Source organism: Vulpes vulpes, chromosome 12, assembly GCF_048418805.1.
Source record: "Vulpes vulpes isolate BD-2025 chromosome 12, VulVul3, whole genome shotgun sequence".
NCBI lineage: Eukaryota > Metazoa > Chordata > Mammalia > Carnivora > Canidae > Vulpes > Vulpes vulpes.
In genome coordinates this window covers 145,169,244-145,184,396 of record NC_132791.1, presented here as the reverse complement: position 1 = coordinate 145,184,396, position 15,153 = coordinate 145,169,244, and the positions used below count along the sequence as shown (strand labels likewise).

General features: G+C 36.7%; 1 protein-coding gene across 34 annotated transcripts in view; it reads left to right on the top strand.

The window, feature by feature from the left end:
* Nucleotides 1-15,153, top strand: part of SGIP1 (SH3GL interacting endocytic adaptor 1) — a 197,469-nt gene that overhangs the window by 150,731 nt on the left and 31,585 nt on the right. For 17 of the 34 annotated variants that reach the window (XM_072730633.1, XM_072730644.1, XM_072730634.1 and 14 more), the window contains one exon: nt 557-616. The exons of the other annotated variants lie outside the window; for them this stretch is intronic. In XM_072730633.1, the coding sequence (XP_072586734.1) occupies nt 557-616 (60 nt within the window). The remainder of the gene's footprint in view (nt 1-556; nt 617-15,153) is intronic. 34 annotated transcript variants of the gene reach the window in all.

Here is a 15,153-nt window from a genome sequence, read left to right as displayed (position 1 = left end):
ACATAGGTAAAGGGTGTTTTGTGTCTGGATGCCTAAGGTGATTCCAGGGGAGGGGACGGAAGATATGTGACATCTTCCATGAACTTTAAATTGATATGCAATGCTGTTGTCATTTAAAACCTAAGCTAAGTTTGATATAATCCATAACTCCGAGTTTATCTTTTTGAAACTATAGAAGGGGATGACATTGAAGATGAAATGGATACAGCAATTGCTGAATGACCGTTTGCCCTAACTAGTGCAGTTAAAATATGCTGACGCCCCTGCATGGCCAGGAAGACTTCCGCTCCATGCGCGCAAGCACCGAGTATCAAGCTACCAACAACATGTGCCCATCCCTTTAGGCCTCCATAGCTTTGCTTTTGCTTTCTGTTTCCCGAACTAAAAACAAAAACTAAATCATAGATTGCCAGCCTTCCCTTTTTCCTGCACGCTAATGGCATGCAGTGCCTCCGCCCTCCCCCATAGTGAGATTAATGACCTGTAACTCATACTGTGTCCTTCTCTCTCCCTCTCCTTAACCTTTCCCATCCCGCTTCAACTCCTGGCCATACAGAGAATGAACAGCCTTCCCTCGTTTGGTTTGACAGAGGAAAGTTTTATTTGACTTTTGAAGGTAAGTAGTACATAGCATACCAGATTCTAATTTATACCCCGCATCCTTTTTTTCCCCTCCGCATTTCCAAATCCCAGTTCTCTTCAAAAGACCTGGTCTCACCTTCTATGTACAAATGCTATGGCTACTTAGAAAATATTAAATACTAAAGAAAATATGACATGAATTTGGTTTGTATGCATTTTCAATTTTTCATATTAAAAAAATCAAGCCAATTTGCAGTCAATATTGGTTACTTAATTAACTGTGTTAAATTGGGAAAAACAAAAAACAAAAAAACACCTTTTTTGGCCAAGGAACTTAACTCTGTCAACCAGGGCTCTTTCTTGACTCTTTTGCAAATGCAATACAACAAATGTAAGGATGTTTTTAGTTGGAATTGGCATTCAATTTTGTTTTGGATAATTAATATTGCAAATACGACATCCATCATTGTAAAACATAAATATGTACACATACTCTTATGACAAGGAATGCTGCATAGGAAATTTAAAAATGAGGAAAACAGTGAAAAGGAGTATTTTAGTAAATTCTATCTACTGAAATTGCAACTGACATGGCTATAGTAAAATGGACAACTATTACTGGACTTGCTATTTTAGAAAACTAAGGAGAATATACATAGATATAATGTCAGATATTTAACCTCAATGTTGGATAGTTTGTTATATTCTGAATTAAGGATTAACATTTATCTGTTTTATATTTAAATTCTTAGCCATTTTAACAGATCAGGCATTTGATTAAAAGTTTAATGTAGGCTAATTGTGAGGAAAATTTAAGTAATTTAACTGTGGGCCCTCTTACCCATAAGTATTTATCACTTAAGCCCCCACTTTCTACCATTTTAAATAGCTAAATTTCTCCTACGATCAAAAGTTGTCCAAAATATGTTCTGCTCTAGAGTCAAATCTGAACATTCATCTTGTCTTTCTGTTCCATGACAACAAAAAGAACTTTCCTAACTTGAGTGTGTGTTTTATAGCAATTCTAAAAATCAGAATGACTGATACATATTTTTAAGTAGCTTGTGAGGTGGTGGCTTTTTTCTCTCTGGGATGAATTTTCCCTGCAAGATGGTCCTGGAGCTGGAAGTCCTTAGCTTGGAGTAGCTTGGATAGCAGCAGAAAAGAATGACCTGATTCAAGGTTTTCCAAATACCTGATGCCCAGTCCTGGCTCAGGTGGAGGACAGCTGAATAGGTAGTCTTCAGGCAAGAATGCATGTTTCCCACATGATGTCAGAAGCCTTCATCACCTCAGGTCATTACTTTTGTAATAACCAAGAAGCAAAGTCCACAAACATGATCTTCTAAACGTTTTCTTTGAATCAGATGGAATTAAAAAGTGCCCAGGTGTCTTTTTACTGATCAGCACATCTCAAAAGGAGAAGCTATGGTTGAATAGGTTGGTAATCCCCAAGTACAGCCAATACCTGCATATGTAAAGGCTCTATCTCTGGTTCAGTCTGACCACAGCAGAATAGTTTACCTTGTTTCCATCAGGAAATTGAACAATATGCTACTGCTAATCCTCAAGTAATTGGGACTTCATAAAAAAGCAACTTGGATGGTTTTTGTTGTTTCCTTTTGTTTCGGTTTTAGAGTAGCTATTGGCTCCTTTGCTTGTGTTTGAGCTTGGGTTTCTTTAAATTAGAGAGAGAGACTTTTTAAAAAGATACCTGTCTCAAGACAATTTTAGATTGTTGATTTGTTTGTTTTTAAAATATATATTATCAATCAAATATAAGTTTTAATAACTGTGTGGAATAACATACTGTAAACTACAGTTTTTTCATTTTAGAAAAATACAATTATAATATATAATATACAACATAATATGAGGTATTTAAAGTTGATAACACAGCCATTCTAATTAGTAAGATCTGAATTTCATAAGCATCTTGATTTGGAACAAGAAAGTCATGCAAGAAAGTGCTTTAATAGAAATAAATCAGAATCTCTAGTACTGTTTTACCTTCATCTTGGACTTAGCTCAAATCAAGGAAGTATAGAAAGGGCTTCCTGAGGGACTGTGGGAGCAGCCATATCATAAATATATGCCCCTAGTTGTCTCATTAAGAAATGCTTGTGTAGGTAAAAGTACATTAGGATGAACTTTAGGACTTTAGAACTTTTGTTTAGAAGAAATTAAACATGACACGTTGCCATCTGAGCATGAATGGCTGTTTTTAGAGAAGGGTGGGGTTCCTGGATAACTCAATTGATTAAGTGCCCAACTCTGGTTTTGGCTTAGGTCATGATCTCAGGGTCATAAGATCAAGTCCCACATTGGGCTACCTGGTTAAGCAGCTGACTCTTGGTTTCAGCTCAGGTCATGATCTTAGGGTTATGAGATCCACCCCTGCATTGGCTCCATGCTCTCTCCCCCATTGCTCCTTGTACATTAGCCTCAGGTATTTTTAGCTAGTGCAAGCTGGAAGGATTTTTTTTTGTTTCTGCTGTAATGATAAATGACATGGAAATTGTCTTGAGAATGTGCCCCTATCCAAATTTTTTTTTCTATCCAAATTTTAAACTCCAAAAGGACCATCATTCAACATGTTCTATCAAATAGCCCTTCTAGTATATTCTTCTACGGCACTCCAGTTTTACCCAAATGTGGGTAAAACCATTCATATTATCATTTTCTTCAATTCTTCATTCAGGGAATAGAGAAAAAGATTCCCAGTCAAATTGTTCACCTGTTCTAACCAGCTTTTAAGTTATTATTTATTAACATCTAAATAGTGTTATAGTGTTCAAAACCTAGTGGGTCTTATTCTTGCTTTGTTCTTACAGCATTCTAGGCATTATAGTTATTCAGTAAGTGTTTGAGCCACTGAACAACCAACAACTAACTAATGAACATTGGCTTATGAATTTATTTGGAGATAAATGTGATAAGCTTCATACTTTCAAATTTGATTTAGCAAGAAAGATAGAAAAGTGTTAAACAATGGTTCTAGCCCACAAGAGTCCAAAGCTCTTCTTAGTGTTTCACTTTGGTAAATAATTTAAATAATTTCAGTAATATCTTAACCTATTTAAGTTGTTTTTTTTTTTTACAAAGTAAAGGTTGCGAAATGTAATAAATTAATTCATCCAAGAGTATCCTATTGAAGCTATCAAGTATTCTTCTGAGATGGAAGGAAAGGAAAGATATTTCCATGACAAGTAGAAGATGAGACCATTAGACATTTGACATATGTTCATTTAACATGAACATGTTTCCAGAAATGTCCACTACTGTCCCTCTCTTTGATTAGCTTATTCAACTACAAAATCATCTTGTATTTGGTAATGAAAAATGAACAAACAAAAAGCCCTACAACCATTCTTAAGTGTCCTTGTGTCTGAATATCGTCTCCATCCTCTGTGCATACAGCCTCTTGCACACTTATTTCTAGACTGTTCTGTGCTCTTGCTATTGCTTTTACTCCTATCACGCCTTCGGAAATGTCACATCTTTAGCAACACCTCCTCTACATTCTCAGGCTCTCTGCCAACCTCGCCCACCTGTTTCTTTAACTGAATCCCAGCTCTCTTCAGGGACCATCACTTCTATAGCACTCAGCCTGAAAAGTTCTTCAGTCTTCTGTGGGCCATATGTCATGGGACTACAAGGCACTGTTTGAATTCCCCCAATTGCCTGTTGCTGCTTCCAGACCACGTCCTGGTGAGCCTTTGTGCTGTCACCTGATAATTCCACCTCCTGTCACTCCTGATTGCTGTACATTACTGACCTACAGAGCATTCCTCTGCATTTAACTTCAGGCTTAGAGATTCTGGGAGCCCCTTTGACCCTCTTCTTCACCTTGCTTCCTAGCTTATCCTGTGATGGAGATTGATGTGGATCACCCATCCAACACCCTGGTTTTAGGGCCTCTTTGACTTCTTCAGCTCCAACACACTTTCTCTCTACACTACTCAGTCATCCACACCTCTGACCACATCTTGGAAATGGTCCCCACTGGCAAGTGTCATTTTGCTATTTCATAACCAAGAATTTTGTCATCCTTTCTGTACACCAAGGACTGCATTAGGCAGTGATTTTTTTCATTTAACAAATATGTATTGAGGAGAACTTTGTGCTAGTACTGTGTAAGCACTCCCCAGTAGGAAGCAAAAAAGAAAAAATATCCCTGTCACCATGGAGCTTACATTCTAATGTGAAGAATCAAAAATAAGAAGATAAATAAGTCATGGAGATGTTAGTAAGTTCTACAGAGAAAAATAAAATAGAGAAATACACTCCCAATGGAGCATATTGGAGATTGCAATTTTAAATAGGGGAGCCAGGAGTAATAAAAGTAATGGATAATAATAAATATTATCTGAGTGCTTATCTATGTGCAAAGTACATTCCACTATTATGTCATTTCATCTGAACCACTCACCAATGAGGAAATTAAGATTCAGAGAATGTAAGTAACTTTCAAAAGATCACTCAGCCAAGAGAGGGCACAGTAGGAATTTAAACCCAGGTGGCCTATCAATGATGCTTTACATACATGACCTCATTCAGTCTTTGCAATACCTGTTCAGGTCAGGGTTTCTGGTGGGTTTTCCCCCAATCTCCTTCCTGACCTTTCAGCTCTCCATTGCCCTAACTATACCTTGTCTCTGACCTCACTGAGACCTCTGGTCTCAGGTCCATCCTATTCTCGCTGCCCTAGCACTAACCTACATTCAAGTTCTTTTCTAGGGAGTTCTTTCCCCTAGAGGAAAAATATGTTTCTGTAATGATAATGACTTTAATTATTTCTTACAACAGCAGCTACATTTTCCTTCTTGGAATTACATTGTCTATGTGAAAAGAATTAACTCGTGACATTTTGAACTTCTGACCTCCTTCAGCAAGGTTTTAAATATCCTTACTGGGTAGTCGGTAAGGTAGAAGCATAGCCATGGACCAGTCAACTTTCCTTACCCTGACATAGTAATAACATCCTGTAAGAAGCAAACAGGTTAGATTTTTCACATGGGGCCAGAGGACATTAATTAATTCATCTGAGAGTCATTAGGAAAAGGAAAATTGGAAGGTATGACCAGTTTTCTAGAAAGCAAGTGTTTTGCTAAATTCACAATATTCTTTAAGTGAGAAGTGTCCACTAATTGTCCCCACCCTACTGTAGGTAGGCCCTTTACAGTCAACAACCTGGTAAAGTTGCATTAAGTACAACTAGGCTAAGAAAAAATATATAGAAACATAAAAAGCAGTGACACAAGACAGTGAAAACATTAAAATCATACTCCCTAACTCTTCTGAATGTCTATATGTAAATTATATGGTATATATAAAATGTAAAATCCTTTCTATTAATAACTGAAAGTCACAGAGAGCTTTTGTAAATAGCCTAAACGTGTTAAGATCCAAGTGATGCTGAACCTGCAAAATGTTCTACCCGGCAGAGTTGCTGAGGATTTCCAAATTCATGTCGCTGCTTCATAAAAGAAGTAGTTACCCAGTTCTGAAAATCTCTAGGATTGACTAATATGCTGATATTTCACTTGGGTTCTTGCCCTTTGAGGCAGTTGCCCTGTTTCACTCATGTCTACTATATGGCTGGTGTGCTGGAAATTGACCATGGGCCACATTTTGTGCTAATTACTCCATATCCACAAATTCATGTAAATCCACAAAGCAACTGTATGAGGTGGGCAGTATTGCTTTGTTTTGGGTTTTTTTTTTAATATTTTATTTATTATTCATGGGAGACACACACAGAGAGAGGCAGAGACACAGGCAGAGGGAGAAGCAAGCTCCCTGCGGGGAGTCTGATGTAAGACTTGACCCCAAGAGCCTGGGATCACAACCCGAGCCAAAGTCAGACACTCAACCACTGAACCACCCAGGTGTCCCAGGTGGGCACTATTGTTATTTACATTTTATAGATGACTAAACAGAGACTCTGAGATTTTAGGTCACTTTCCTAAGATAACACAGCTAGTCAGCGAGTGAATTGGTTCTGGAGGAGTTAAGTATGGAGTTATAAAACCAATGTTCCTAACTACTATAATATTCAAATCTTGACTGTGCCAGTCAATAACCATGTAACCTTGAGAATATCTCTGAGCCTCTGTTTTATAATGTCATAAGTACTTTGCAAGACAATTGGGAAAGTCAAATAAGATAGATTTTTTTTTATTAATGTACATGTAATGTAACATGAAAGATTTTTTTGGTTTTATTTTGTTTTTATTGGGACTTTATGTTTTTAGAGCAGTTTTAGGTTCACAGTAAAATTGAGAGGAAGTATAGAAATTTTCCACATATACCCTGGCCCCATACATGCACAACATCCCCCACCAGAATGACATATTTATTACAATTGATGAACCTACATTCATATATCATAATCACTCAAGACTATAGTTTACATTAGGGTTCACTCTTGGTATTTTATATCTTGTGGATTTGGACAAATGTATGATGTGTATCTACCATTATAGCACAATAAAGAATATTTTCACTACCCTAAAAATCCTTTGTTCATCCCTCTTCTGGCCCTCAACCCCTGGCAACCACTGATCTTTTACTGGTTCTATAGTTTTTCCTTTTCCAGAGTATTATATATTTGGAATCGTATGATATGTAGCTTTTTCAGATAGGCTTCTTTCATGTAGTAGGATGTATTTAAGTTCCTCTATATGTTTTTATGGCTCAATAGCTCTGAAAGGATTTTATTATTCATACTTTGAACTTTCATTCAAACTGAATAAGGAGAATTAAAGGAAGAGCCCACAAAGGTTCTCTACCCAAGATGAGTTTGTTTCTTATGTCTGCTATTTTCCTGGTTTCCAAAGTCATCTCTTGAGTCTCTGGTAGTGACTAAGCTGGAGAGTTTTCTCTTGTATCTCCATCAGACTCCCTTATGGCCATAACAGTCTTAAATATACAATTGTTTCTGAATGTGTCCCTCACTCAATAGAAAATGAGTAATTCAATAACTTTAAAATATATAAATGTTAGGGGCAACTGGATGGGTTAAGTGTCCAACTCTTGATTTCAGTTCAGAGCACAATCTTAGGGTTCTGAGATCGAGCTCCCTGTTGGGTGCCATGTGGGGCATGGAACCTGATTAAGATCCTCTCTCCCTCTGCCCTTCCCACACTCCTCTCTCTCTTTCTCTCTCTCTCTCAATCTTAGTGTGTGTGTGTGTGTGTATATATATATATATATATATATATATATATATATATATATAGCCTTGCTTTGCTCAAGATTGAAGACTTTTACTCCCTAGCAAAGGAGATAAACCCTGAGTTTGAATTACACATGCTTGGGTACAGAAGTAGATTGTATAATGGTATTTCCCATCTGACTGGAGTTACTAAAAAGAGAACTAGTTCCTTCATTCAATGGTTAACAGGCATTCCATGATGTTTTCAGAGCTCTAAACCCCTGTGCAGGAGTGATGGAGGTAAAACAATGCTTTTGCTTTCTAGGAATTCACAAGAAATGGAGAAGATAGGCACTTCCTACAAAAGACATACTATACCAAAAGTCATAATAGAATGTAACAAAGTGCTGGAAATGTATGACTAATGGATAGACTTTAACTGAGAGGAATCTAGAATAACTTGTGGAGGCCCAGAGACCTGAGCTAGCTGATGAAATTTGGGGATTTACTGAAGCAGTTCAAGAGAAGTAGTCAGGCACAGACAGTATTGTTTTCTTCTGGAGATTTGAGAAGCACTATTGAGGTAGAATCATTTAAAATCTACTAGGATGTAGAAGGGAGTGAAAGCTTCCATCCTGAGACACAGGGAGAAGGGTGCTGATGTCAAACCAAGAGAAAGAGGTCTCCAAGAGTGCTAGATTTGGTTAGGGAAAAAATGAGTTACTTTTAAGACCTCTCAACTTTAAGATCCGTAGATGAGTCCCGGAGTAAACAGACGATGCAAATTTGGGAGTCATTTGCTTAGAGATAAGGACTGAATCCATGGAGATAAGGGTTTAATCTTGGGGCATGCCTACATTCAGGACCCAGGTTGGAAAAAGAATGCATTGTAACTTGGAACTTTCTCCATAGTATTCTTGCTTTAAATAGTCACACAAATATTAGTGATTAATTTTTAATGCATAATTTCAGTGGATATGCTTTTGTGAAATGTATTCCATGCCTAGTTCTTTTGCTGATCTTTTGTCTCTCAGTTATTCTTGTTCTAGGGAATGCCTAACTGGCTGACCCAGTTGCACTCATTATGACTGTTAATCTAAGTACCAGATAGGAAGATTGCAGACATCAAGCCTAGAAAGAAAATACCAGCTTTTATATGGCTGTTATTGCAAATGCAAGTCAACTTAGAAATGATGCACTGCCTCCTTTCCCAAACTGCTTCCCCATCAAAGCCTTTGTCCTCTTTGTGTGTATGTCTTTCTCAAGTGCCTTATAATCTTCTATCTCTACTTCCTTTTTCTTCCTTCTGACACACAGATATGAACACTCAAAATTGAACATAATATGAGACTAAGGATAGTTTTAGTATTTGTTGTGTACATCAAATAAAAATGTAATGACTTGTAAAACCTTAAAAATAATTGGATAATAAATTTTGTATTTCTTTGTTCATGAATAGAAAGAAAATTCTTTTTTATAGGATTCTTCATTTTTCTTTTTCCATGAAGCAAGAGCTCTGCAAAATACTGTAATGTTCCCTACCTATCCCCATGATAAACTTATAGCCATATCTGTCATGTTCAAAAGAAGGAATTTGTTGTCTATTATAAACGATTTTTTTATATATATTTATTTATGATAGTCACAGAGAGAGAGAGAGAGGCAGAGACACAGGCAGAGGGAGAAGCAGGCTCCATGCACCGGGAGCCCGACGTGGGATTCGATCCCAGGTCTCCAGGATCGCGCCCTGGGCCAAAGGCAGGCGCCAAACCGCTGCGCCACCCAGGGATCCCCTGTTGTCTATTATATTATACAGTTTGACTTGAAATATTCCTCATGGGCAACTCCAATATGTATATGCCTCGATGTGCTCATAGTCACTATGCTTCAGCTGGAATCAAGGCTGTCTTCATATGTTTATATATATATATATATATATATATATATATATATATATATATATGAAATTGATTATGATGGGTGCATAACAAAATGAATAGTTTTCTATATTTACTAATTCTGCAGTCATTAAGTATCTGATAGGGAAAACAATAACAAACTGTGGAATAAGGCCTTGATAATATCGCTATAGGGACAGATAGTGTTATGGCTGTATTCATTCAATCAGTGTTTTTTTGAGTCCCTACTATGTGCATGGTGAAAGGTATTTCATGCATTAGGTTTACAGTAGTGAACAAGGAAGACATGCTTCTCTTTTTATGGAGCAGAGAAGTCAGACATTAAACAAGTAGTTACAATAATGTGCAGAGATTGCTATATTCAAGAAATAAGTATTTTGGAGGCAACCAGCAGGGAGACCTCACCTGGCCTCCCCGGTTAGAGAGAGCTTCCAAAGGAAAAGATGGGAGTGATATTTAAGTGTACACAGCTTCTGCTTTGAAGAAATATAAAATGTCCCTGAGTTAGAGTTCTGATATAAAATCTTATGTAATATAAAAATGTTAACCTACAGATATATTGGGTATTATCCTAGGTATTAAAAATAGAAAAAGAGTCTTCAATTAATTTATATCAGTTTATTTTCAGCACATACACATGCGCACACATACACACAGAAAAATATATGTTATATATAGAGAGAATGTACATTCCTGTTTATGTGGAAAGAGAGAAAAAGTGTGTGCACATGTGTGTGTCCTCACATTGGCTCTGGAATTAGCCTTCCAGGTCTGAAATATAACCTCAGCACCTGAGCGACTTTAAGTAAGTTATCTAACCTTTCTAAGTCTTGATTTCCTCTTATGGAAATTGGAATAGCAATGGCACCTAGTGCATAGGGTAAAGTCACGATTAAATGGTCAAGTACTGGGCAGCCCCAGTGGCCCAGTGGTTTACTGCCGCCTTCAGCCCAGGGTGTGATCCTGGAGATCTAGGATAGAGTCCCACTTCAGGCCCCCTGCATGGAGCCTGCTTCTCCCTCTGCCTGCGTTTCTCTAGCTCTCTCTCTCTCTCTCTGTGTGTCTCTCATGAATAAATGAATAAATAAATAATAAATAAATAATAAAATCTTTTTAAAAAATGGTCAAGTACTGAGGTCAGTGCATGCAAAGCACACGATAGCCATTACCTATTAGCACTATTTTCCAACTTCACACTTCCCTTGCTTGTAACATGGCTGTGTTTTGCGGAGTTTTTGCCTGCTTTGGAGAAGGTTGGGTTGTAGCACTGTAACCTTCTTCCACATAAAACGTGGTAACTTGATCAGCCGTGAGTTGCTACATGGCCTCCCCCCTTGTCAGCAGGGACAAGGAGAAGTCTTTTCCCCACTGCTTATGGAGGAAGAGAATGATTTGGAAGCAGGATGCATCTTCCCTGCTGTACACCCCCTGCCTCCACCAGAGCCTATCTTTAAAGCTGACTTGTTGAGACTAATGATCTGGCTGGTGATACACTCCTTAGGGTGCTGTGTTAATGCTGATGGGAGATGCTAGAAGAAAATCTGTTACCATCTCTCTTATTAGAGGGTTTGTAAATCATGGCATTTCAGCAGATTTGACAAGTAATTTCAAACTTCCTGAGAAAAAGAAAGGAGAAGCTGAGAATCACCAGGGGGGATACCGCTTTACCTTTGCAGAGTTGCAAGCCTTCATCATGCAATAGCTTTTTTTTTTTTCATTATTATTATGTGTCCTCTAAGGAGAGCTATCTATAAATTAAGGCTGCCCATCCATTGTACTCTGGACTCTGGCACCCCAGACAGAGAAGACCCTCCCTCTGGCCCCTTCAGAGACGAAAGCTGACATAATGAATGAAGAAGTGATTCAAAGAGGTAGTGTCAAGACTCAAGAGAATCTCCCATTTCTAAGCATTTCATGTATGTGGAATGAATATATTTAATCAACACCATAAATACCTTTAAGATATTTTATTCAGTTATTTGTGAAAGGCCTTTGTAAACTATACAGTACTATATGCATGTAATCGTTTCCTCAAATAATAATTGCCATTAATGAATATTTAACATGTGCTAAGAATTTGCATTCATTGCTTCATTTATTAAGTCAGAGATTGATTTGGGCTCATTAAGATACGGAATTTAAGACGAAGCATTAAAAGAAGCCATTGCCCTTAAGATTTTTACCCTTTTGTATCTTCAGCTATTTTGCAACATGCATGTGGCAATAATTTCTGCTAGAGCATGGACTTTTAGCAGGCAGGAGTCTTCCTGGACTTGTTCCACTTCTGCTGGCTATTTTGTATTAAGTCACCAGGACATGAGTAAATATGGCCTTGGAATTCTTTCCTGCTGGCACACCTCCATACAGACAGTATGTGTTATTTACCATTGTGTTTCTTGATCTTATATTCAGAATAATTACAGCATGCCTCCTTCTAAGATCTGATTTAGATCCTTGAAATATGCCTCTGAGAAAGCACGAAAGGTCATTCTGGAGAAGCGTCACAAAGGAACAAGGGTGATGTTAATTTTTCAAGGATGTTTTGGTGACTCTTCAGAGTTGCAGTCGTCATTGTTAAGCATGAGGCCAGGAAGGGGAAGCATGAGTTATTTAATATTGATCACTCCTTTCCTTAGATTTTGCCTTTTTTGGGCAAAAATTCCTCAGGAAACTGGCAGCTCAAATCCCAGGCTTTCAGACAGTCAGACTACAATAGCATTCTTCATGCTTCTCCATTCATAAATATTAGCTCCCTAGGGGAATAACTTTTAGTAGTGATCAAAATCACCAGCATTTACTTTTTTGCTATAAGAAGAACATTGAAAAAATAAGGGAGAAATGTAGAAATCTCAGTGTTATTTAAGATCTAAATCCCAATTTCTATTTATATTTTTTGCCACAATATCAAAGCAATGTGTGCTCATTATAGAAAATTTAGAAAAACAGAAAAATATAAAAAAAATGAAATAACCTATAGTCTAATAACCATTAATAAGGACTGCTATCACTGGTCTATTTCATTTCTAACATTTTTCATGTGATATCACTGTGTGTGTGTATGCATGTGTAGTGTATATTCTTATAATTATGCATCCTTTTATTTTAACATATAATGTCCACCATACCATTCAAATGTATTTTAAAATAGCTCATAGTTTGCTTCACTCTGATCATGACATTGATTTAAGCATATTTTTAAAAATTCAAACAATATGGAAAGTATATATGAAAGTAAATATGGAGAAAGAAAGAAATCCTATTTGCAGCCACATGAATGGATCTGGGGGACATTTGCTAAATAAGCCAGACAGAGAAAGACAAATACTGCATGACATCACTTATATGTGGAATCTAAAACAAAAACAAAATCAAGTCAAACTTATAGAGACAAAGAATAGAAAAGTGGTTGCCAGGGGCTGGCAGGTAGGAGAAACAGGGAGAAGTTGATAAAAGGGTACAAAGTGTCAATTATACAATGAATAAGGTTTGGGGTCTACTGTATAAGATGGTGACTATAGTTGATGGTACTGTATTGTGCAATCGGAATTTGTTAAGAGAGTAGAACTTAAATGTTCTCACCAAAAAATATATGCATATATACAAAAATATATACATATATATGGTGATGAATGTGTTAATTAACTAGGTAAGAGGAATCCTTTCACAATGTATACTCATATCAAATCATTATGATGTGCACTTTAAATGTCATACAATTTTCTTTCTCAATTATACTTCAATAAAGCTGAAGGGGAAAAAAGACCCTAAACTACAAATAAATAAATAAATAAATACAACCCTGATCATACTATTGAGAGACTAGTCAAGATGACATTTTTAACCTTTGGTGAAAAATATTAAAGAAAAGCCTCTCTCTATATGTAACATAGCCCAGTGGGCAATACAAGTGGGCAACATGAAGACTTTTTAAAAAGGAACAAGGTATTCACTGAAAAGCCATAAATGGCTAAAATACTATGAAAAGTTCAGCCTTAACTAGTTACCAAAGCAATGCAACAAGATGAGAGAAATTTTTACCTTTCAGATTAGAAAAGGTCTAAAAAAAAAAAAAACTTCATGAAATAGGCACTATAAGAAAATATTAATGGAAGTAAAAATTGGTATAATCTTTCTGGAAAATTGTTGGGCAATGTGTATCATGAACTTTTAAAAGCTTCACAGTTTTAGCCCATAATTCCAATTTTAAAAATCTATTCTAAGAAAATATCTTCAGGCCAAAGGATTATATGCAAAGATGTTCACTGCATGTAGGAAAACTTGAAGCAATTTAAATGCCTAATAATTGATGTGAAATAAATCATGATTCATGACAGTGAAATGCTAGGCAGATGTTAAAAAGTTTTCAGTAATTAAAAATAGAGCTAAAAGCAATTACATATTACATTTTCTCAATTAGATTGGGAAAAGTGAACAATATTGATATAACTGTTGATGTGGGCATGGAAAAATTGTTAATCATAATGTTGGTATGAACTTTTTGGAGAGACGTTTGACAGTAATGTAGTGTAATGTCTAAAATGTGCATACCCTTTAATATAGCAACTCCATTTTTAGTGACTTATTTTTAGACAAATTAAGACAAATACATTAAGATATAGATTTAAGACTGCTCATTGCACCATTTTACATAATAGCAATAAAAAGGGTAAAAACCTAAATATCCCCTAATAGAAGATAGATACATCCATATAATACTATGGAACCATTAACATGGTTATCAGATGAATGAGTATATATACACATACATGTATACACAGACACACACACTGCATATGGTAAGTTGAAATGACTACTATTGGGATGCTTGGGTAGCTCAGTCCTTTGAGTGTCCGACTCTTGGTTTCCACTCAGGTCCTAATCTCAGGGTCCTGATGTCAGGGTTGTGAGATCAAGCCCTGCATCAGCACAGGATCTGCTGGAGATTCTCCCTCTCTCTTTGCCCTTCTCCCATCTCACATGTGCATTCTCTCTCTCTCTCTCAAAAAATAAATATATCTTAAAAAAATGCCTACTGCTGACTGAAGATTACAGGGTAGATTATATATTCTATTTGTATAAAATTATTTGTAATATATTTCCTTGATCTTAAGAAATATACTTTTGAAAACAATTTTAACAAACAAGGAGTCTGTTAAGATCCAAAGTTGAGATGTATCTTGGAACCAATGTCAAAAGAAACAGCTCCTAATAGAGCATGTTCCACCATTGTCTTTGTACTTGCCAGACATAGCCACAAGTAGAAGTTATCAGTTCACCTTACGGTCTCCTCAGTTGAGCTGAGTTACTTGAATTGGTAGCCTCTCACCACTACATTTTAACTTGCATTTGGACCCTTATTTTTTCCTTAATGCATTTTTTAAAGATTTTATTTATTTATTCATGAGAGACACAGAGAGAGAGAGAGGCAGAGACACAGACAGAGGGAGAAGCAGGCTCCATGCAGGGAGCCCGACGTGGGACTCAATCCCGGGT